General features: G+C 37.3%; 1 protein-coding gene across 1 annotated transcript in view; it reads right to left on the minus strand.

Moving 5' to 3' along the window:
• ntrk2a (neurotrophic tyrosine kinase, receptor, type 2a) overlaps positions 1–23,524 on the minus strand; it is a 298,501-nt gene that overhangs the window by 237,381 nt on the left and 37,596 nt on the right. The window contains exons 6-9 of the mRNA XM_069929911.1: positions 17,868–18,004; positions 9,257–9,392; positions 8,085–8,387; positions 1,771–1,803 (exon numbers count right to left, since the gene is read on the minus strand). Of these exons, the coding sequence (XP_069786012.1) occupies positions 1,771–1,803; positions 8,085–8,387; positions 9,257–9,392; positions 17,868–18,004 (609 nt within the window). The remainder of the gene's footprint in view (positions 1–1,770; positions 1,804–8,084; positions 8,388–9,256; positions 9,393–17,867; positions 18,005–23,524) is intronic.

Below are 23,524 nucleotides of genomic sequence, written 5' to 3' on the forward strand. Positions count from 1 at the left end.
ACAAGACAAATAGAACTGGAAGCTTACAGCAACTCTCACAGCAAAGTTGTCCATCATTTCAGTATTAGATCAAACATGATACATCTGTGTTCTTAAACTACTTAAGTAGAATGTAAAAATAAAATATTTCAATTTCAAGAGCAGATTAAATATAATTTACAAACCATTATGCAATTTATATCTTTATCTTTTGTATAAAACTTGCATCAGTCATACAATTCAATTATCTATATTAGGAAAGAATTGGGCTTTAATTATTGCCTGATCACAACAGCTCAAAAAAGGCATTGCTTATTTCTATTCACTGGCATCACTAAGAGGGTGCGGACTGCACCAGATCATCGGGGGGGGGGGGGGACACACCAAAATGACTGTCCATAAAGTTTTTGTACAGTGTTTCAGCAGAAATTTATTATTTTTTTTATTAAAAATTTCCTGTAGTTAGCTATAACAACAAAAACATTTTTTTGTAAGCCCAGCTTACATATATCAATATACCTACAAGGCTAAAACTTGATGCTAATTTACTTTTTGAGCCTTCTAATGCACTCTGGTCAGAGCTGTCGCTATTACCAATTACAATCACGTTTCGAATCATGTGGTTTCGTCTGCATGCGCTACAAGTACACACTGTTGTTTTCATTGGTACTGGTGTTTTTATAGTTGGTGCTTTTGTCAAATTTTCTGGTGTTTTAGCTACAATATTGTGGTAATTAGTTTTTGTGAACCTATATCAATAACTTTTATTTTTAAACAATGAAGTAATTTAAAGGTGTAATTTTAATTTTGCTGGTTCTTTATCTCACTACTATTGCCATTACATTCAATGATATAGGGGAATTACAATTTACAAGTAACAAGTACGAAAAACATCACTAAGGATTCTACATGGTCTGGTATGGGAGATGGCGGGTTGGGGGGGGGATGACATGAGTTACTGCACTGGGTGATGCCACTGCTTCTATTTATTTTATCTATCACAGTGTTCACAATTGCCAGCATATCTAACACTAGTGTATGAACAAGTTCACGATGTTCCAAAATAGGATTAGAGCTGATGGTACTTCTGTATCTCACCTTTAATCATTTGCAACAAACATGCATCTATTGGCTACATGCTTTGCTTTGATTCTGAAACTGACTTTAAAAGATAAATTTATGAAATGATTATAAACACAGGCACTTTTATTAATCTATATTACATGCAGGAAACTGAATACAAACCTTTATCGATCTAAAATGCTTTCTGTAATAAACAAGTCTCACTCGCTGAAGTTAGAACTTCACTGTACAGACTTTCAGACTGGCCAAGGAATTGTGAACAATTCTTGACAACTTGATGAGAATTGTTTTGATTATATTGCTCTGTATGATACAATATACCTTAAACATCGAACATACACATACTGAATATCTTCAAGAAAGCATTCTGCTTGTGATCAAATATATCAGTGATCAACACCAAGTGGAATTATCGTAGAAGAGCAGAAAAGGAATTCACCTTCATCGCCAGAATAATTGGTTTGAAACAAATAAAATTATTTTGTTTCAATCTTTAAAGTGCAGAAAAACCTTTCCTACAGTAATAATTTTATGATAATTTTAGGTGAACGTACCAATTTATGTATTAAATGGATGACATAGTGTTAAATTCAAAGTAAATTTGAATTCTGTGTTATTGCTCCTTCCCAACATTTTGCCAAACAGAATCATTAGATAAATATCCTTCTTCATTTTACATCTTCCAATAAATAGGAAAGTGTGCCTTACCATAAAATCCTGGATCTGTGATTGGTTCATTGCCTAAATGAAAAAAATATATAATTTAGAAGCTTTCTAAGGGCATATATTTTATTTATCAACTGTTGAAAATGTATCCTATAGGACAGGGGTGGCCAAACTTGCTTAATGTAAGAGCCACAAACGATAAAGCTCAGATGCTTGAGAGCCACAGGACATGAATAAAATTCACACATACGTTTTTATTGTTACATACACATTTTGCTACAAAACTTTTAAATAAATTTTAATAAATGCATATTAAATGCAATAATATTTATTCATGCATGCAGTTTTTAAACTATTAATTTGTATTAGTTTCAGTAATCACAAAGACATAAATATGTAAAAAAAGGTAAACCAAAAAATTAGAGATATTTTAATCAGATTTCCACCTTACAAAATTAGTCGGGTGGGCGAGAGACTGGCAGCATGAGTCAGGCGGGCGAGGGGGGGGGGGAGACCAGCAGCATGAGTCGGGTGGGCAAGAAACCAGCAGCATGAATCAGGCGGACGAGGGGGGGGTCGAAACTTCTAGAATATTCAGATTTTCCACGAGCCGCATATTAAAGATCAAAGAGCCATATGTGGCTCGCATGACACTGTTTGGCCACCCCTTGTTATAGAAGAAATTAAGAATTAAATTTCACTGTCTTGTGCGGAGAGAATTGGTGTCAAATTCAACTTTGGCTTCAAAGAAATAATGTGGAAGTGTGGCAGGCACTGGGATTACAAGAATGAGATCATACAATTCAGCTTAGGGTTTGACCTCTGAATTACCAACACAACAGTATTCCTGAAAATATATTTTGGTCATCTTATGGATCTTTGATATACTGGACAAGATGAGAGCAGGCTGAGGTCACAATTGCAGGAGGCAAACTTCTTTGAGAGCTTGTTCTCAGATGAGTTGAACTTTTTCTGTCCCTGGCCTGCAGGACGACACGAGTTTAAATCCTATTTTCTGCTGTTTTGTTCCAGGTGTATGACACAGAAAGGGGATTGACTCGTGTATCTAGTTAGTCCAGGTTGTAAATAGTCAAGGAGGTGTACAAAAGTTTGCCTTTGCATCTTCGTAGGGACAGCAGGTTGTCATTGGTTCCCTGTTGTGTTAATTTGTGGCAAAATATTGAATGCTTCAGCACCAAGTTGCACAGAGAACTTTTTTTCCCAATGTTTCTTCATTCCAAAGATTCAGAAATGATTTATTGTCAGTATAAACTAAATCTTTAATGGAAGTTAAAATTGTGGTCAGAGCCTCCAAGGTCTCTTTTCTAACTTATTTTAATAACAACAGCCTACACAGCTTGCACTCCAGAAACTTATTTGACAATTCTAGATTAGCAACTGTTTCATTTTCTCCTCTGGTATACCTGCTTCATACTTCTATAACAATATATAAAATCTATACAAATATTTAGCACCTCCTTTGTTTCAAACTCAATTTAGCTGATTTGTATAGTCCCCGTATTAAGTTGGCTATTGTGCTCATAGCACAGCAATTTTACATAGGCTATTTGAGTACTTAATTGCTATATTCAGCCAGCAATAATCATTATCTATTGCCTGCAAGCCTCAACAAGGACACAATATTGGTAGAGTCTTGCACCACTCAAATCTGAGCTGTACGACATAAAGTCAGCATGTATCTCTTAAAAGAAGGGCTTCTATTGGAGTGGAGTTCTATAATCGATGCTGGCCTGAAAAGGAAAGATTGGGACAAGGCAGCATAGAGCCACATCATTATTTTCCAATGCACTATTGTAGATTTTTGAAGAGAAGGTGCTTAGTGGAAGTCCATCTACAGAGGCCAGAAAGCTTTCCTGAAGAATGTGTGAATCAAGTTTCAAATACTTGGATGCTGTGAAGCAAAGTGTTTGATAGCCTTACAGGAGTGATCAAAGTCAATCTTCAAACATTGTAATGCTACAACTGCAACATGAGCTTTGGGCATTGCACAATCAAATGTTGTGCCTCCTTTATCTAACAACAAACTCTTTTAATCAGGACTGGTACCTTGCATTCATAAGCTCCGCAAAAAGCGCACCCATGCCTCACAGTTTACATGCATTGCCAACTGTTCAACCCTAACAAAAAAATATATATTTTCCTTTGTTCTGCAGAAAAGAATGGTCCATAACTGCAGGCAACAGCTGTGGAACAAGCACACCTGCAACACCACAATGCCACCATGCAGGAAAGATCCCTCACCAGAGTTGCAGTAGCCATTTAGCAAATATGCCAGTGACAGGCCTAAAACTCTAGAAGGTAACAATATCCTCATATCCAATCCTCATCCTCAGCAGAGGACACATCGTTAACCCAATATTATAAATAGGATTTGGCATGGTTATTTTCTGTTTGCTTTTATTATAAGCAAAGCAGAAGCACCGTCACAGGACTGTTGTTGAATAGGTATTTATGGTTGTGTTTACCAGAGTCACAAATAGAAATACAATACAAAGAAAGATCAACTTCAAGGGAACTGTTCCCTCCTCTTCATCATTTTCTTCCTCCTGTCCTTCCAGCTGCTGTTTATCATTCAACTGTTGGGAAGTAGTGTATGCTCACAATGATGAGTTTGCACGATGTGCACCAGTCTTGACAGTCACTTGGAGGATTGCAGGGCTCCTAAAGAGTAATCTAGGGTATTATAAATTGCATGGCAGCATAGTTTTTGTAGTGTGCATGCAGGTTGCGCACCAAAATCATGGACAGTACAATGGCTCAACTGTGCCTCACACCGCCCAGGACCAAGTGCAATCTTAACCTCAGAGTCTGTGTAGAATTTGCATGTCTTCTCTCAGACCACATTGGTATCTCCCAGGGGCTGAAGTCTCCACCCAAATTCCATAGGTTAATTGGCCATTATAAATGACTCCTTTAGTAAGTAAATGGCAAAAAGATTTAAAGGAGAGTTGATAGACATGTGAAGGTTACAGGATTACTTTGTGAGAGGCACCAGAAATCCAATGGGTTGATCTCTACTGTAATTAAGTTAGTTTCCTTGGGTTAGTTACAGGAGCAAAGTTGATTCCACATTAATTCCCCATCACAATAAGCTTGATATGCTTCCAATGGATGTCACATCGACATGACTCCACCAGAATAGAGCCCAGCGCAATTCATCTCACAAATATGTACATAAACAAACGATGCAACTTTTCTCTTTTCTTAATACTCCTGATTCTATTGTCTAACTACATAAGGGCTTATATTTCCTCTTCTGTTATTAGCCAGATTTTGTTTATTTTGACTAGATATTTATTCCTGGTCAGTGGGAATGAATACAGAGTCAGAGCACAAGGCACTGATGTAACTTTATAATGTTTTAGCAGTATTTACTTTGCTTTTCAACTAATGTAATCTATTCTTTGACATAACCTATTTTAAGATAATACAATGATAATATAAATCTAAAGTCCTGCAATGTCATTAATCAATCATTTTTTACTAGATCCCTACTTATCGCACTGAACATTACTATTCAATTGAATATTCAATTTGACAGTCCTTCTCTTTTCAATGAATATTGTTTATTTTATTTACCAGTAGTTGTTCCCTGCTTTGAGCTTTGGGAAAGAAGTACAGCACATTATTTCTCTTCCATGTTTAATGCACCAAATTGGAATGAGATTTGACGCACTTTTTAACTCTCATTTTGACCACATGTTGAACTGTTCAAGTCCACCTTTGTTCCTGCTCATCTTTGTCAGTCTACCCTTCACTGAATCCATCTTTTCTTCACAGATGATGTCTTGGACACGGAGAAGGTTACAAGCTCCTTTCCTACTTTTTTCTATTGCCATATGGATTCCATCTGAGCTCATATCATAGGACAACCTTACTGATAACCTGGATTCTTTCTTGGCAAAGTCAACTTATTTTTCTTGCCCTATCACTTCTGAGAATCTTATAACAGAGAATATTAAATTCCTTATCCTGTCACAAAGTATTCTATGATCTACAGTTATTAAAATTAATATTTTTAATTTATTGAAATCATAAAATTTGTAATAGTCAATAATTTTGAATGGTCATTATATTTTTAAAACATCAATTATAAACACATCTCAAAAGTTAAGTTGTTGTGGAAAACTATTTACAAATCAACCTAACATTTGGATCTGCATCAGAAAAAGACGATCATGAGGAACTAATTTACTGGTAACGCTGAAACAACTCAAGTGTCACATCAACTAAATTTCTACAACTACCTTGCTTGCCTTGTATGATGTGCTGTGAACAAAGTTATTTGTGACAGAGTTCCTGGTGCCTGTTTATTGGTTGAAAATGCAACATTTTTTTATATAAAATAGTAATCAATTATTTTTAATCATCAGGTTATTTCTCAAACTGGGAAAAATAATTACAACTCCCAGATGAGATCAAAACAAAGAAACTTGGATTGTGTTGTACATCAGTTTCAGAGTATGAGAATAAACTATCTGCCTCTGCGGCCTCATGCTGTGGTAATGTAATACAGAAAAGAACATTAACAAGAGACTCTAACACTGAGAAGTGAAAATGGAATTAATATTAGAATTGAAAAAACCATTAGAATCAAAGTACTGCAGAAGATAAAGATTAATAAGGGAATAACAGGTGTGCAAGATGTTAAGGCAGTTAAAGGTATAGACTAAGACAAAATGAAGTAAAGGAAGGAAGGGCAAAATAATTTCTCAAAAGATTACAGAATCTTTGGAATAAGGAGAGTGACAAAGAAGAAATTGGCTAAAAGTGACTTCATGAAGCACTACAATATTTTTCTCATGGTACAAGCTGCCATAGCTTGTTCTTTTCAAAGAATTTTGCTTGAAGATTCTAGCATGCCACGATGGGTGTTTAAGTGGATTTTGCTGCAGAATTTCAATCGCAGGGCTCAAACGGCGAAAGTCAATGATTTTCAGAGGGTCAGATGATTTGGAACATCTGTAATTCAACAAGTTGAAGCCTCGTGGTGTGGAAGATAGGGAAATGGAACAATTAAAGGCAAGTACAGGATATCAATACAGAAGTTAGAATCCATTGTTGCTACATTAAAATCTAATTATCCTATGCTTGCCCAATAATGGTTGTACTTGGGACATCCCCTGCAACGCTCCTGAAGAAGAATTATGTTGTACAAAGGACATAGAAATCATATAAAATGTACATGGATAAATATCACCAGGGAGTGAGCAGTTGAATTTCCAAAGTGAGGTGTAAATATCTGATCATATTTCACTCAGGTAAGATCAATTCGCAAACCAAATATTTTCTTCCTAGTAAGAAGGAACATGATATTGGAGGTGTGTGATGTTGTTTGTGTGACACTTCTTGTCAAGAAACTCAAGATTGTAGGTACCAGGAATTTGTCTTATGCAAACTTCAGTCCATACAAGAGTTAACATTTAAGAATTCTAAGTTGTTTTAAAATGGTGGTTAAGTGTCTGGTATTAATTCTGAACAAACCTGATTTTAACATCTCTGTTTTCTTAACAAGAGAAACATACAGTCACCATGATAAAGTCTGTTTAATAATAGCTAGTTTCACAAAGTATCCAGCTTAATGACCTTTTTGTTTAAAATACTTCACTTACCTCAGCATGGAACATGTTTAATTTTATTTTAAATTTTTTACTTTTCACATTATGAACCATATTAACTAAAATACGCACAAACATTTCCCTCTTGAATATACACAGTGTCATTTTCTCCCCTCCCTCCTCCCTCCCTACCCACTAAATGTTCAACATATACAATACAATAAACCCATTAAACAATGTAATCACACAATGAAAATAAACAAGAAAATTGTCTCATCTACTTTTACACACTGGGTCAGTTAATTCTTGAGACAAGTTCTGATTTACTTATGCCCATACATACTTTCATCACGAAGTTTAGAATTATCCCACAACCAAATGATAAAGGAATATTCGCTGACCCAATCAAATTTTACCCCATTACTCATTTTATGGATTTAGTGCACCATTTAAACAATTTAGCTTAGCATTATTATTTTTTCATATTTGTATTCATATTTCAAGATTGAATTGAATCTATAATTTACGAATGGTGTGTAAAATTTCTCATCCATTGACTTGGTTATCACTGAATAGTAAAATAATAATTTAGGAGATGCATCTTGTCTGACCTAGGCTTCCCGTTTATGCTTCTGCCATTGATTTTGTCCCATTGTATTATTTGGTTTTATAAGCATCATATTAATAGTTAACATATATTTGCACAACTGATTTTTTAATAAATAACACTGATTATAAACACAGTCAGATATATACAAAAAAAGCAGCAATACTCGCCTGAACCAGGAGGATGGTGCATGAAATGTGCATATACTGTATCCTTATCTTGTCCCAAATCATTGCTCACATATAGTGTGTAGTTTCCGTTGTTCAGATGGGTCGGATTATCAAGCTGCAGGCAACCATGTTGTTCACTGATATTTTCCTCATGAATCCGAGTGAGTATGAAATCAGTTTCATTCAGGGGATAATTGTTGTGGTACCACTGAATTCTAGGTGGAGGGTTACCAGTTATACTGAAAGGAATGCACCAGCGATGATCTGGGATGGGCTCACCCAATAATATAATTGTGGGAGGAACTTTAAATAAAAAAAATTATATTAGTTGAATCCAGTGGTGAATGTTATAATATTACTGCACAGTTATTGAATATGTGAGAATTGGATACATGAGGATTAAAAATAAATGTTAAAAGGCTCTTGTCACTCCATTTCACCACCATGGCAGAAATCTTCAGCTCCTTTATCTTCCTATTTTCAAATTCACCATGGTTGATTGAAGTGGGCATCACTTCCTTTCAAATTCTGACTTTTTGACAATTCAACCATGCCTTCTAACATCACCCTCCATAACACAATATCAGCCTTTATCCACCTTCATCTAGGAACAGTTTGAGAATGTTATACTTTAAAATAAATTCTTGATCTAAACACCATATTTAGGAGTATGATGTCAATATGTCTCAAAGAATGACAAAGGTGGTTAAAAATAATCTATACTCAAGATGCTTTCAAAATATTCAGGTCTGAATAAGATTAAATAGCCAGCACCATGATCTTTGCCTTTTGTATTTCACCATCTCCTTGAACTAGACAAGAACATCGCAAGTGATCAACCAGCCATCTTAAAGACACCTTAAACATAAAGCCTTTAGCTCATCTTTGAAGAAGATATTTAATATTTCAATTCATTAGAGGCAGAAAATATTTTTTTCTGTGCATTATCATAAATGCTTTATGCCACAATGTTTGATAAACACAAAATAACATTTCACCAGATAGAAACAATTTCAATAATTGTGATCTACAACTTAAACCCAGATTTTTAAGTTCAATAAAATATTGAATTATCCGTAAAGCATTTAATTCTGCCTGAGCTTAGTTTGGGTAAAAAAAAACGATTAAATAAAGAACAAGAACAGGATGCGATACAAATAGTGCATACTTACAAAAAACAGTCAGATTAACAATTATCATTGATTCTCCCACAATATTCTCGGCAGCACACACAAGTTTCTGTCCATTGTCAGCACCAGAAATGTTGTTCAGCTTTAATATGACTGGCGGTCTGGAAGCTTCTGCTGACTGAAGAGAAATTACAAAATGTTATTCTCTAATCCAGTGGTTCCCAACCTTTTATTTTCCCACTCTCACACAACTTTAAGTATTCCCTATGCCATGGGTTCTGTGATTAGTAAGTGATTGCTTAAGGTGGTATGTGAATAGGAAGGGAAGGTTGAGAATCACTGCTCTCGACCCAATTATTACTGAAATATTTTGCTTGAGAAAGATGGTCATTGGCCCATTTCCTTTGGAGTTATGAAAATGTGCACATAACAAATCAATTTGGAATGATTAAAACAGTGGTTTTCAAACTTTTTCTTTCCGCCCACATACCACCTTAAGCAATCCCTTATTAATCACAGAACACTTATGGCATAGGGAATACTTAAAGTGGTATGTGAGTGGAAAGTAAAAGGTTGGTAACCACTACTCTAATCTATAAGGCACATGTATCAGTAAAGTACCCTTCCGCCCAGAGAACTATGCCACTACTACTAGCAGCTTTCCATGCAGAAAGGAATAGAAGTCAATAATGTACAACTTTTTACAGAAAGTCTCTGACTTCCAAAATTGTAAGTTTCAGAAAGTCAGTAAATGGATTACTAATAAATAAAAATGAGTGTAATCATATACAAGGTTCCTTTTATTGTCATGTAATAACACATAGAAAATGTAAAATGCATGATGTACTTCAACTTATGTCTTCAATAACCCAAACAAAGAGTTACCTGGTGCACCTAACAGTAAGAGAAAGAGAAGCAAAAGGGGGTTCCTTCAGAGACATCATACAATGTATATATTCACCAAGATTCATACTTGTGAAGCTGAAGAGGTACTATTTAAAAAAAAAACTCAAAAATTACTTAAAAAAAAAACAATTTTATACTTAATGGAGTCATGGTCAACTTTGGGACCAATGACATAGATCAGAAAATGGACGAGGACCAGAACAGACAATATAGGGAGTTAGGAAGGAAGCAGAACCTTAAGGATGATCATCCCTGAATTGCTGCCTGTGCCACATGGAAGTGAGGGCAGGAATAGGAAGTTAAGGCAAATGAATGCATGGCTGAAGAGCTGGTGCAGGGGCCAAGGGTTCAGATTAGTGGACTATTGGGATCTCTTCTTGGGAAAGTACAACCAGCACAAAAAGAACAGGTTGCATCTGAACTAGAGAGGGAACCAATATCCTGGAAAGCAGATTTCCTAGAGCTATTAGGGAAGATTTAAATTAGTTTGGCAGGGTTATGGAAACCAGAAGGAGAGCAGAGAATAGAACAGATGGTGAAAAGGTTGATGCAATGTGCTGTGAGTTTGTAAGTAAGGACAGGCAGTGAAAGAAGCATAAATATAGTCAGTTGGAGGGTTTGTAATTTGTCTATTTCATTGCAAAAGTATTAGAAATAAGGGAAATGAATTTAGAGCATGGATAAGTACTTGGAATTATGATATTGTGGCTGTTTCAGAGACTTGGCTGATGCAAGGACACGATTGGCTGATACAGGTATCGGGCTTTAGATAGGAGTAAGAGAGGGAGAGTATGGTGAGGGAGAATAGCATTGCTGGTCAGGGATAGTATCAGAGCTGCAGAAAAGGAAGACATTGTGGAGGGATTGTCTGCTGAGTCAGTGTGGGTGAAAGTCTGCATTGGGAGTAGACCACATGCCTCCAAATAGCCCTTTGACACGGAGGAGCAGATGAGTAGGCAGATTTTGGAATGGTGCAGAAATAACAGGGCTATTGTTATAGACTTCAACTTCCTAAATATTGACTGGCACCTCCTTACTGCAAGAGGGATAGAAAGGGCAGAATTTGTCAGGTGTGTCAAAGAAGGATTAGTGCACAACATATGGACCAGCTGACTAGACACCATACTGGATCTAGTAATGGGTAATGAACCTGGACAGGTAATAGACCGCACAGTGGGGAAGCATTTAGAGAAAGTGACCTCAACCCCCTGAGCTTTAGCACAGCTATGGACAAAATGGTAGTGTTGAATTGAGGAAGGACTAATTACAAGAAAAGATGGTCAGTAAGGGAACCATGGTTGACAAAAGAGGTGAAGCAGCTGGTTAAGAGAAGAAGGAAACACACAAGATTTAAGAAGCAAAAGACAGGAAGGGATTATGAGAATTATACGGTAGTCAAGGAGGAACTTAAGAAAGGAAGGGGGCTTGAGAAAGCCTTGGCAAGTTGGACTAATGAAACCCCTGAGGCATTATATGCATATGTGAAGAACAGAAGGGTGATGAGAGTGAAGGTAAGGCCTCTTAAGAATAAAGGAGCCAACATGTGCCTGAAGGCAGAGGAAGTAGGGGAGATCCTAAATGAATACTTTGCTTCAGTGTTTACTATAGAGAGGCAGCTTGGTCACAGAACAAGCATGTGTGCTGGAGCATGTTGAGGTTAAAAAAGAGGAAGTTTTGGATCTTCTTAAAAAAACATGAGGATCGATAAGTCTTTGGGACTAAATGAGATAGACCCCAGGTTACTATGAGAAGTGAGGGAAGAGATTGCTGTGGCATTGGCATGATCTTAGCATTCTCTGGCCACAGGGGAGGAACCAGAGGATTGGAAAATGGCAAATGTGGTCCTCTTGTTTAAAGAAGGTAACAGAGAAAATCCTTGGAATTATAGACTGATGAGTCTTATATTCGTGGTGGATAAACTATTAGAGGATTCTTAGGGACAGGATTCACGAGCAAATAGAGAAGAATAGTATTTTCATGGAGAGTCAGCATGGATAGGTTGTTCCGTGCCCCCACCCCTCCACCCTAATTGAGCTTTTTGAGGAGTGAACAAAATAAATTAGTAATGGTAGGATGGTAGATGTAGCACTTGACAAGATCCCCCATGGTAGATTCATTCAGAAAGTCATGAGGCATAGGATTCCATGGAACCTTGGCAGAGTGGATCAAAATTGACTTTCTTGCAGAAAGATACTTATAAAAGACAGTGCAAGGGTACCAGCTTTTCTTTGTTCACATTTTTATTAAGTTTAACATAATAATCCACATTCAAGATCTTAACAAAGCAAGGCAAAATAATAACATATACATAACAAAATTAAATAAATGTACAATATGACAAATTTAAATTCCGCCCCTTATTATTAAATGTGATTATCTATTAAAATGATGATATGTATAAATCAGTTATATATCTACAACAAATCACATTATTACCTTAATAAAATCTGAAAAAAGGAATAATTATAATTAAACCCCATAAATCCATTTATCTAAAAGAAAAAAAACTAATACTAATCTACCCTCTCCCTCTAATCAAGGTTATAAGAGGAATACAAAGATGGATCAAGTTGTGACCTCCAGAAGGGCAGACAGATCAGAACTAGAGCAGCCATATCATCTAAAACTGCCAATTACGAATGTATTCTATAAATGGGCCCAAACCTTTTCAAACTGTAACTTTTTATCTTTAACATTATACCTAATTTTCTCTAAACTTGGATATGATATTACATCTGTATCCATTGTGCATGAGTCAAAAGAGTTCATCTTTCCATTTCATTAAAACAGCTTGTCTAGCTATCAACATGGTTAAAGCTAAAACTCGCTCTTGAGGTGCCGATAAAAGTTTATCCAGTTCATGCAAAAAAAAACAGGGCAGTTATAGGGCATGGATCTAGTTTAATCTTAAAAATAATTGACAAAGAATGAAAAATATTCTGCCAATATCATCCTAATTTAGGACATTCCAAAAAAAATGAATCAGTGAGGCTTCAAAAATTTTACACTTTCACAAAATGGATCAGCATCCGCATAGAAATGGGATAATTTGAGTTTAGACGTGTGTATTCTGTGTATCACCTTAAATTGTAATAAACAGTATTAATTCGATCAAAATGAACATTCTATCTAAATTTTTATCTTTTTCAAGCCTTGCCAATTTTTATTTCTAAATCCTTTTTTATTTTATTTAGATTTAGTTATTTCTTCATATATGTATATATATGGCAGGGAAAACAACCGCGTACAAGTAAAGCCCACCTTCAGAAAACTATGAGGAATGGGGGAATGGTACTTTCAAATTTTCATTTTTATTATTGGATGATTATTATACGCAGTTTACTTTTATTATTAAAATTTGATAAATTAGCAAGGCACCCTCCTTGGGCAGAAAAGGAACTGAACTTTTCTAAGAAATTGTCGATGTTGGCAATTTCATGTTCCGCTTTACCCTTTTCATTTTTTAAATTGACACATGATTTGATAATGAAAATAAGAAGGCTTGGTGAAAGGCTCAAGCCTGAAACATTGGTTATGTATCTTTATCTTTGTTATATAAAGTGCACTGTTTGGCCTGCTGAGTTTCTCCAGCATTGTGTAATTACTTCAACCAAGGCAGAGTATATGATTAATGGAAGGATTCTTTACCATGTGGAAGAAGGACCTTGGAGTCCAAATCCATAGCTCTCTCAAGATTGCCACACATGTTTAAACAGTGTTTATAAAGGCTCATGTTATACTGGCCTTCATTATCTGGGATATTGAGTTCAAGAGTTGAGAGGTAATGTTGCAGCTCTATAAGACTCTGGTTAGACCATAATATTGTGTTCAGTTCTGGTCACCTCATTACATGAAGGATGTGGAGGCTTTGGAGAAGGTGCAGAAAAGATTTACCAGGATGCAGCCTGCATTGAAGAATATGTCTTATGAGGCAAGGTTAGCAGAGCTAAGGCTTTTCTTTTTTGAGCGAATAAGGATGAGAGGTGACTTAATAGAGGTCTACACCATTATGAGAGGCATAGATAAGGAGTACAGCCAGCATCTTTTCCTGTAGCAAATACCAGAGGGCATCTGTACAAAGTAAAGTGAGGAAAGTTTAGGGAAGCTGTCAAGGGCATTTTATTTTTAATGCTGACCAGTAGGTATCTTGGATGCATTGCCAGGGATGGTGGTGGTAGCTGGTGCAACTGGGACATTGAAAAGACTCTTAGACAGGAACATGGATGAAAGAAAAATAGAGGGCTATGAGGTAGGGAAGTTTCATTTTTTGAGTAGGTCAGCACAACATGGTGGGCTGAAAGGTCTGTTCTATACTGTTCTATGTTCTAATTGAATTAAAAGACAATACAAAAAATAGATAATAAATATTCACGTTTGTCCAAGAGGTTAAAAAAAATTGACTTTGCAAGAGTGCAGCCAATTCTCTTGTAGTGTCAGAGCAGTCCCAGATTAATGTTACAAGGAGAGGTTTCATGAGTTTGAAAGCTGTCAGAAAGAAACTGTTCTTGAACGGTCTTCAGGGTTCTGTACCTCTACCCAAAGGTAACAGTAAGAAGAAGTTGTGACCAAGGTGATGGGGGCCATTTATGATGTTGGCTACCTTCTTGTCCTAGCACCTCACATAGGTACGTTAAATGGATGGGAGGTCACTATGTTTGTTATCTTCTGGACCTTTCTGCATTCCTGAGCAATTGAATTCCCAAACCAGGCTGTGATAAAACCAATCAGTATACTTTCCACAGTGCTCCTGTGAAAATTTGATAGAGTATTCAATGTCATGCCAAATTTTCTCTGGTTCTTTAGAAAAAGGAGAGGTATAGTGTACCTTCTACATAGTTGCCTCGATGTGCTAGCTCCAGGAGAGGTCTTCTGAAATAATAGCCTTGGGATTTGAGCAATCTCATGTCTGAGTCCTTAACTTTGGTCATTGTTTAATTGTTTTAATTCTCTGAACTTTTTAAATGGGACTGGGTTAATATTATCATTTTATTTAAATGTTACAAAGTTCAGCTCAACATCTCTGTCCACTTATTTTTCTCTGCTCTCTTTTTCTACTGCTTCTGATCCCCAGATTGAATTATGATCATCTCTCAATTTCTTGTGCTAAAGAATTTACACTGCTCTGAGCTATCAGGTTGGTTAATCAGAGAACTCCCTGTGCTAGTATTTTTTTTAATGTACTTGGAATCAAAGCCCACGCCTGGGAACTGCACCCCAGCAGGTGGCTCCACCTTTCGGAGAGATGTGGGATATCAGCAGATGAATGGAAAATGAAATAAAATTATTTCCTATTAACTTTGTCACAAAATACATGGAATAGTGAAGGTTCTTCTGCAAACATACCAAGAGATCATCTGTTCTGTTATATACAGCCATATAAAGAGTACAATTTATAGAGTATAGGATTGCAATGTAAAGATCAATTAGTACCAAGCATAGGCAGCACAAGAGCAATGTTATGGGGTTCATTCAGGAGCTTGATGGCTTCAGGAAGAAACTGTCTTGATCCTGTAGGTTCAGATATTCATGATTTTAAGTCTTTTCCTGAATTGGAGGAAAGAGAAGTGTGTCTAGGATGTGATGGGTCTTGCAGTGAGCTTCCTCCCTTTCCTAGGCAGCAGGAGTCCATGTGGTGGGGGGGTGGTGGTGAGTGTGGGGATAAGGTTTTGTTATGTCTGAGCTACATTTATTACCTTCTGTAGTTTCTTCTGATCTTGAGATGTTATTGAGGGACAAGGAGGACATGCTGAACTTCCTTAGTCTCCTTAGATAGTAAAGGCATTGGTGCACTTTCTTGATTGTCATGTCAATGTGCTTGTTCCAGTTTGGGCAATTGGAGATACTTCTTCCTCAGAGATTAAAGCAATCTAGTCTTTAACTTCAGTGTCCATTAATGTGAACAGGGGTGTGGACTCTGACCCCTCTCTATGATCATCTTCTTTGACTTGGTGATTGATGTTCAGAAAGAGGTTGTTATCTTGACACTGTGCCACTAAACTTTCAAACTCTTTACCTGTGTTCCATCTCATCCAGCCCACTGCTGTACACTGATGGATGTAGAAGCAGTATAGCAATAAACTGAGTACATTCTTGTGGTGTTGAGCATGATCATGGAGGAGATGTTACCCATCTTCACTGATTGCAGTTGGTTGGACAGGATCTCAAGGATCCAACTGCAGAAGGAGGCATTGAGGCCCAGATCCTGAAGTCTGGGAATGAATTTGCCAGGGACTGTGGTACTATACTAAAGGCAGAATTGTAGTCTATGAACAGTAGTTTAACGTACAGTAGCTGCCCAAATGTTCTGAGGCAAAGTGGAGAGATAGGAAGATAGTGTCTGCTGTGGATCTGTTTGGCTGGTAGGCAAATTAAAGTGGATCAAGGCTGTTGGTAGAAAAGAATTTAGATGAGCCATGGTCACCCTCTCAAAGAACTTCATTTTGGTGGATGTCAGTGCCACTTATTGTTATTTAGGCCCGTCATTGAGAAGTTTCTTCTGTTCAGATATTGTCATCTTAACCCAGAATTTCCTTTATGAGGCTTGTTAAACACACACATCACTCTTCTGTCCACTAAAACCAATGTCCCAATGAGAATTATCTCAAGGAAGTTGGGCCTGATTTGATCAGACAGGCCCTGACTGTGTTCAAAATAAAGGTATTGTTAATTGTCTTTAAATTACAATTTCAGAATTAAAAATAAAAGGCTGAAAACAATTAACTAAAATATATTTTTTAAAATATTGCTTACCCTTGCCCTTTGCACCTGCTTGTCTTAGCTCATGCTAAAATGAATGGAGTCATTGAACATGCACATGAAAACAGTGGCACCGCTACCACTGGGGTGAACACAGAAGAGTGGGGATCAGAGACCTCTGGGAGATTCTACTGCCCAGTCATAATGCTAACAGCCTATTAAAAAGGGGCCAACTGACCACAAAGGGATTACAAGGGGTTGTGGGCTCTGGGGAAATCAGCACACAGAGCAAGAACTCTCCCCTCACTCCCCTGCTCCCCTCCAACTGAAAAAGAGAAGGCAGGGAGCTAACTCTAGGAGGAAGGAGACCATGACAGCAGCCCACTGAGGAATTCAGTGGCTGAAAAATCCACATAGGTTCTGGCTGCCGAAGGACTTGCATCAGGCTGCTGGAGACTGGCTCATGGGAACAAACGACAAGAACTCCGGAAAGTCCTCAAGCTCTGATAGCTTCCTGATCATATTGGAGGTTCAGAAAGTGGGTGTTTAGGTTTGCCAATGGAGTGAACAGGAGGCTGTATGGCCGCAGAAGCAAATTCACAGATATTCAGCATCTTTGAAGGGACTCTCTTTTGCTTCTCTTTCTTTGATTGCTGGGGATGCAAGGCAATGTAGCGACTCCTCATTTTGTGCCTTTATGGTAGACTAAAGTTGAGAAATTTAAAGTAATATTAAATGACAATAAATGTACCTTTATCTATCTGATGTGGGTTCAGCATAATTACTGGGAAATTGTTGAAGTTCGCACACCACTACCAGGCTGTAGGACAGTACCAGCACTTTATAAGTATGACTTCAGCCATTGCGTCTTTGGAAGTTCAGGACCTCACACTCATACACAACAGTCCCGATCATAGTTCATAGATCCAGTTCATAGAGACACAGATATGGAGGCAAACCTCTTCAAAGGATGTGCAGAAACTATCAGACTAAGTCCAAAACGATAAATCACACTACAAATTCTAAAATGCTGAGAGTATCAGGTTTATACCTGAAAAGATGAGTAGCGGCCATGCTTTTGCCAGAACACCATGGGAGTTGGTCTTCCTGTGACACTACATTTAACTGCAACTTTTCCACCTTCATTCACAGTTACATTAGTGACGTTCACAGTCGCTTTAGGCATCTCTGTGAAACAAAACGGGAGAAAACTCAGGGGAATTGTAATAAAGAGAATAATGGCAATAATTTTAATTTAACATCCTAGAACAATGCGAAGGAGACCATTCTGCTATTATGCCTACCTATTTGAAAGAATAAACCAATTAATTCTACTGCCCTAGGAGTAAAACATGCAAGTTTCCAAACACTGTGATTGAAATGGTTTATGCCCTGGCCCCCTCTGCCCGAGACTCAACAAAAACAGGATTTCCCTTGTCCTCAGCTACCACACCACCATCTTCCACATCCAACATATTATCCTCTACAATTTCCATCACCTACAACATGTTCCCACCACTAGACACATCTTCCCTTCTACCTTCTCCACCTTCCATAGGGGCCATTCCCTCTGCGACTTCCTCATCCATTCACCTCTACCCATCAGTCTCCCTCTTGGCCTCTTCCTCTGTGACTACAGGAAATGCTATACTTATGCCAACACTACCTCCTTCACCACCATTCACTACCTTGGAGAGACTGGACACAAACTGGGAGATTGATTCACTGAGAGCACCTTTATACTGTCCGCAACAATTTCAGGAGTCTCCCAGTGGCCAACAATTTCAATTCTGTGCCCCGCTTCCATGCTGATATATCTATCCATTGCCTCATGAACTGCTAAACCAAGGCAACCCATAAATTGGGTAACTAATATTCCATCTGGGCACTCTCCAACCTGATGGCATTAACATCAACTTCTCCAGTTTCTCCAGTACCACTCCCCATCCTCCTTCTCTTCCAAATCCCTCTGACTCCTTTCTTCACCCACTTCCCTCTCCATTCACAGATTTATCCCCATTCCCATTTGCTGTTGTGCTCTCCCTCCCTTATTCACTTATTACCTCTTTCCTGTGGGCAGTGTTCCTCCCCTGCCCCTCCTCCACCATTTTATTCAGGCACTTCCCATCATTTTGGTCATACCTTGACGAAGGGATCAAAACTGATGTGTTGGTAATAAATCTTTATCTTTGCTATATAAAATACGCCATTTGGCCTGCTGTTTCTCCAGCATTTTAGTTCTACTGCCCTTTATAACGCTTCATTTTAATTTTATCCAATCTCTTGCTACAAATTTTCAAATGAATAAAGATGAAATATGGTGAAGGCAGTCACCATATTTTGGTGGTTTGTATCACATAAATTTGCCCTTACAGAATCCAAAGATCATTATCCAAACATTTGAGATATGGAATAAAAGTTGCCCTCACAGAATACATGTGAAAAAAGTTAAATAAATCAACATCCATTCTTTCAACCTGATGCACATACAGATTCCACAGCTTCATATTACAAAATAAATAGCGATAAATATTTAGCGATAAATAGCAGGTTTTTTTTCCCCCAAGGTACGTAACCACCCACAACCCCCCCCCCCCCCCACCCTATCCCCCATAACAATAGTAAATCACGAAAATCAAAATGCTGGAGAAGCTCAGCAGGTGAAACAGTGTCGCAAAGATAAAAATACATCCCCTAAAAATACATAATACTCAACAGACTTTAGGTTTTGAATAAACAACAGTTTTATTTTTCAGAAACCAAAACATTAGTTCTTGGAAATGTGAAATAAAAGTAGATAATACTGCAAAGACTGAGGAGGTCAAACATCAAAGAGAGACAGTACACATCTCAGAATCTAATAAAGTTCAACTGATTACTCGTTCTACCATAGCAGTTAGTGAATGAAACAAACCACTTTTAAAGTGTTCATCCTTAGCTACAGGCATTTGTTAATTTAACAAATTAATTCTGATTTCAACTAATCACTCAATTTATGTGAGATTACGTGTTGTACCATCATAATTTCAGTTTCAAATGTTTGTTTAAGGATGTCAAACAGTAGATATACAAACAATGAAAAAATCTAGGTAAATACTAAAAATAAAGAATATTTTAAGACTCAGTACTGTTGTAGAACATGTGTCAAACATAATTAGCATTTTAATCATGTCAAAATATCACCCCTCAGTATTGTGCCAGTTATGTTTTATTTAAAGATAGAATTTTCATGATTTTACCAGTCTAAAGACTGTCCGACATCTTGGTATTGGTCATTCACATACGAACAACTAAAACTCAAAATCTCTATTTCCTTTCGCAAGTTTAGACAGTATACCGAAAGTATGGCAATTAGAGAGGTAGGACTTGCAACATATGTCATCGATACATGCTATTCATTAGCCTGTTGTTCACGGAATGCTTGCGATTAACTTTAGACTGCAGGCGTTCCGGGAAATTTACTAGGGGTTTAGGAGGTAAAATATCGGAATTGGAATGGTACGCGCATTCCCATTCCAACCTTTTTACACAGCATGCATTCCGGAAAAATGGCAATAATTTCTTGGAACACACCAGCTGTGTAAAAAATCATATGTGACTAAAAGGAGAAAGCCCTGAACAACCGGTTTGAAATCCACATTGTATTACCAGTGATAAAGAGATGGATATCAGTGATAAAGAGATGAATATCAGTGATAATGTCTCATCCCGACATGTGTAAAACCTGTCATCTGGTTGGCCATTTCATAAGACACACAAAAAAAAGTAACTAGAAAAAAGTTACATCAACACAGATGCTGATAAAGGACAACCAAATTAGTAGCTTCCCCAAAAACTGGCAGAATGAATGCAGTTATTGATCAGCTTTACCATCAATCTTATACAATATATATTCACAAATAGTTTGCAACCTCAATGAATAAAAAGCCATGCCCATACCTGTAGTTCTCATACTTTCATATTGTGGGGAAATTAATCTTATCATGGCAGTGAGGGTGAAGGAAAGATAGATGACTAGTTCCTCAGGAAGTTCAAGCTATGGTTGAAATTGACAACACCTACTTGTGCTGTACTGTTGAACAAATACAAAGGTGCTTGAAGACCACAGATGCTTGAATTAATCAAGGTGAAGGGGCTTGAAAAAGGTACAGTATGTGAAATTGTAGCAACTTACTGAAAGTAGGGTAGAAACTTTGTAGAGAATTACAAAGAATTGACCAGTTACTGCCAGCAGAAAGACTGATTTACGGCAAATTAATTGCTAGTTAGTGAAAATAGCAATGAATCAGCAAGCTTCAAATTGTGATTTTATGATGAAGAATAACGAGTCATCTGCCACAGAATTCCCAGCCTCTGATCTTGCAGTCATCAATATTAATGTGGCTAATCCAGCAAGGTTTCTGAGCAATGATTAGCACTCCAGGTGACTCCATCAATGGCAAATCAGTATCAAGGGAATGCGATTAGGGAAAATCCCCTTCATTCTCATTAACTTTAATTTTACTCAATCATGCTTAGTCGAATGTGCTCTTGAAAGAGGTTGCTTTTACTTCCCCATGGCAATTCATCTTGAGCCACGGTTCAGAGGATATCTTAAGCAAAATGGTCCTGATTGGCCATAGCAAAGTATTAATGGGCAGGCCTTTAGTGAGTAGGAGTTGAAAGGTGGCAAAGACATCTTTATTTGCTTTGCTGTTGGTGATGTATAAAAACAATTGGCTAAAAATGATCTTCCTTCCTCTCAAAATGAAGGACCTGAGAATGTTGTACCTTGTAGGCCAATACCAATGGTGTAATTGCTTGCCCAGAGATGTAGTGAGTGCACCTTCTCAGTTCTCTAGTAATTTCAACATTCAGCTGCAAGACTGAGAGATCCCAATATATTTTCAGCTTTCAATCTACTCAGCCTAGATGAAATACTGATGGGTGTGGGGCTGACATCATGCTTAGTGAAGTTGATTCAGAACAGATATTTTTGATAGAAATTCATTCTGTCACGTGTCCTGTCTACAAAAAGCAGGGCAAATCCAGTTTGGTCTTTCCAGACATTAGTAAGTTGTCATAGAAAGTCCCGAGTTCACACTCGGATTCTTCACTGAGGGGTGTGGAGCTGACACTATGCTAAGTGAGGTCGATTCAGAAAAGATTCACAGCTCAGTATTCAGGTGACATTTATTCAGAGCCCAAGCTCAAAATGATCATCAGCTCGTTCACTGAAGCATACAGATAATCTCTTTCCATAAGCAAGATCAAAATAGAGCATCGAAAGTACAGAGGAAAGGGTTAGAGGACTGCTCAATATCTTCTGGAAAAATTGCAACATCTTCATTGATTTTCAGCAAACCTCTGGTCCATAAGTAATCAATGTGGAAAATGAGAACCTTGGATAATATTATGAACTTTATGTATTTGCAATGGAAGCACTCAGATACCCACAGTAGATAACAAAATAAGCACACCACCTCACAAGCTATCAATACATCTGCCCACTCACACACCTGCATTGGCCTCATTTATGCAATGGAACCCATAATATCAGAGGGAAATAAAATATTCTCAAATCCATGAGACTGCCTAACACAGATTGGGTGCTCAATATCTCAGTCAACCACTTCTTGCAATTTTTATTTGTACTGTTAATGGTATACTATGGAAGTTTGACAAAATGTCCTATTGATTATAGCAGAAATACTTCCTTGTGTTAAAAGTATTAATAGAATTTATTTTTATTTAATGTTAGTAGTGAATGAAGCAAAAATGAAAATTAAGTGAGAAAAAAATGGAGAATGTGTTTGAACTTTTGCCATGGCAGAAACCAAAGCAGTGATCAATTAAACAAGTTTAGTACATTAAAGTAAATGCAGTTGTTACCAATATGAAGGAGCATGATTTCAACCCCATTTGCTTTGTAAACATTCTATTGTTCTGATATGGATGGCAGACAAAAATAATAATGTAAACTTTATTTGATCTCACCTAAGTTAGCTTGATTTGTTTTTGACTTTGTTCATTTTGAATCTTTTGTAATCAAATCACTCTTTGTGCTTTGGAAAGAAGTATCTCATTACCTGATGCTGACGTACTAAGAGGCTTTCAGAAATGGTGTGGGCCAGTAGCTCTCATCTTTCTAACTTCAGTACAAGTCCCATCGAGTGACCCTTCAGGGCTCCACTATAATTGGCTCCTCACTTTCCTCTTTTCTGATACTCCTTCGAACCTTCTTCTTGACCTACACACATTTGCCCTAATTTCTTCTCACGTGGCTTTTGCTGTGGATGATTGAAGTTGAAACACAGTGGAAAGTTTTGCCACACCAAAGCTGATATGTAAGTACATATCAGTGAGGAGGAATTCATGAAAACCACCATCTAGGATTTACTATCAATGCAAATCATCTAGTTCCATAAATGTTTCTTACTAAATGAAGATTTCAGGGATCTGCAGAGTAAATCACCTTGATGTTCATTTTAACTATGATAGAACTGAATTTTGTGAGGTACACTGTAGTTTACTTCTGTTCCAACAATTCTCCAAAGAGAAATGCTTGAGCATCAAAAGAGTGTTAATCCCAACGCCATGGTGCACATGGGGAACCATCTGTTTAAAGGAGAGTAGGCATGAAGCCAAGACTTGTTCTCAGCTGCAAAATATACAGGCATTCTCGTCTAATGTACAAGTCTAGAGGTCCATTTTAAATGTGCATTCGAT

The sequence above is a fragment of the Narcine bancroftii genome, chromosome 1 (genome assembly GCF_036971445.1).
Source record: "Narcine bancroftii isolate sNarBan1 chromosome 1, sNarBan1.hap1, whole genome shotgun sequence".
Classification (NCBI taxonomy): domain Eukaryota; kingdom Metazoa; phylum Chordata; class Chondrichthyes; order Torpediniformes; family Narcinidae; genus Narcine; species Narcine bancroftii.